General features: G+C 69.3%; 1 protein-coding gene across 1 annotated transcript in view; it reads left to right on the top strand.

Annotated features, from left to right (window-relative positions):
* Window positions 1-4: 4 nt before the first annotated feature.
* LOC103617491 (cullin-9) overlaps window positions 5-202 on the top strand; it is a gene marked incomplete at its 5' end in the record, with an annotated part of 17456 nt that continues 17258 nt past the window's right edge. The window contains 1 exon segment of the mRNA XM_017736949.1: window positions 5-183. Coding sequence (XP_017592438.1) covers window positions 5-183 — 179 coding nt within the window.

Genomic DNA, 202 nt, shown 5'->3' with positions numbered 1-202 from the left:
CGGCGAGAGCCGAGGCCACGACGGCCGCCCGGAATACCTGGTGCAGTGGAGCGTCGTTAGCTCGGCAGAGAAAGCAGCGGGAGGCAGCAGTGCCTCCTCTGCAGAGAGCAAGGCAGAGCACATCTCCATGTGGATGTCTGCAGAAGAGGTCTGTGCCAGCTGCCCGGCGCTGCCGGGCCGGAGGCGGGCGGCACGGGGCGCG

This window comes from Corvus brachyrhynchos, unplaced genomic scaffold (genome assembly GCF_000691975.1).
Source record: "Corvus brachyrhynchos isolate BGI_N302 unplaced genomic scaffold, ASM69197v1 scaffold806, whole genome shotgun sequence".
Lineage (NCBI taxonomy): Eukaryota > Metazoa > Chordata > Aves > Passeriformes > Corvidae > Corvus > Corvus brachyrhynchos.
Note: the sequence above shows the minus strand (reverse complement) of the source record. Positions and strands in the feature narration are given on the sequence as shown.